Below are 1,174 nucleotides of genomic sequence, written 5' to 3'. Positions count from 1 at the left end.
AGGAGCTGGGATCCCATCCTGGGCTGGGCACGGCTGGGCAGGGGGAGAACCCCGAAATCCGGGCAGCCCCGGGGCTCCGGGGGAGCTGGGATCCCATCCCGGGCTGGGCTGGCACCGGGCAGGGGAAAACCCAGAAATCTGGGCAGCCCCGGGGCTGCCAGGGAGCTGGGATCCTGCCAGTGCCCCAGTGAACCTGCCTGGATCCGCACCTGCCCTGTGTTCACCTGCCTGCGACCTGCTCACCTGCCTGAATCCCCCTCACCTGCCCAGATCCTGCTCACCTGCCTGTGACCTGCTTGCCTGTCATGGGTCCTTCTCACCTGCCCAGGTCCCCCTCACCTACCTGGATCCCCACCTGCCCTATGTTCACCTGCCTGCGACCTGCTCACCTGGGGTGGCTCCTGCTCACCTGTCTGGATCCCATTTACCCTCCCAGATCCCACTCACCTGCCCAGATCCAGATCCCACTCGCCTTCCCAGATTCCCCTCACCTGTTTGGATCCCTGCTCACCTGCCCAGATCTGTCACCCCGGTTTTTTAAGATTTTCTAAGCCTTCTGATATTGACATTCTTGTGGTGAACTTTCTCAGACACTTTCTGTAAATAACTGATTGTTTTGTCTTCTTTTATGGAGGAGGCGAAAGTTGATGGACTGTTGGTTTGACCAGTGCCATTGGAGAGGTGGCACTGTCACCCTCCAATCTGTCACTTTTGGAAAACTATAAATGTTAGAGTGAAGAAAATAAACTTCCTCTTTCTTCCTTCACCTTGAGAACGTAGTGTGCTTGTGTTCTTTCGTGTTGTATAGTGACACAGATCCTGCTCACCTGCCCGGATTCCTGTTCACCTGCCTGGATCCCCCTCACCTGCCCAGATCCCCCTCACCTGCCTGGATCCCCACCTGCCCTGTGTTCACCTGTGGTGGGTTCTGTTCACCTGCCTGCATTCCCCTCACGTGCCCAGATCCCTGCTCATCTGTGGTACAGCCCACTCACCTGTCCAGATCCAGATTCCCCTCACCTGTTTGGATCCCCCTCACCTTCCCGGACCCCTCCTCACCTGCCCGGGTTCCCCTCACCTGCCCGGACCCCCCTCACCTGCCCGGACCCCCCTCACCTGCCCAGCCTCTCCAGCAGCTCATACGCGTCCTCCACGCTGCCTGGGCTCGTGCCGC

General features: G+C 59.2%; 1 protein-coding gene across 1 annotated transcript in view; it reads right to left on the bottom strand.

Annotated features, from left to right (window-relative positions):
* Positions 1-307, bottom strand: part of LOC102039381 (death-associated protein kinase 2-like) — a 3,794-nt gene extending 3,487 nt beyond the window's left edge. Inside the window, 1 exon segment of the mRNA XM_031064327.1 lies at positions 282-307. Within this exon segment, the coding sequence (XP_030920187.1) occupies positions 282-307 (26 nt within the window).
* Positions 308-1,174: the final 867 nt, after the last annotated feature.

This window comes from Geospiza fortis, unplaced genomic scaffold (assembly GCF_000277835.1).
Source record: "Geospiza fortis unplaced genomic scaffold, GeoFor_1.0 scaffold313, whole genome shotgun sequence".
In the NCBI taxonomy this organism is placed as follows: domain Eukaryota; kingdom Metazoa; phylum Chordata; class Aves; order Passeriformes; family Thraupidae; genus Geospiza; species Geospiza fortis.
The sequence above is the reverse complement of the archived record's forward strand: the minus strand, read 5'-3'. Positions and strand labels throughout refer to the sequence as shown.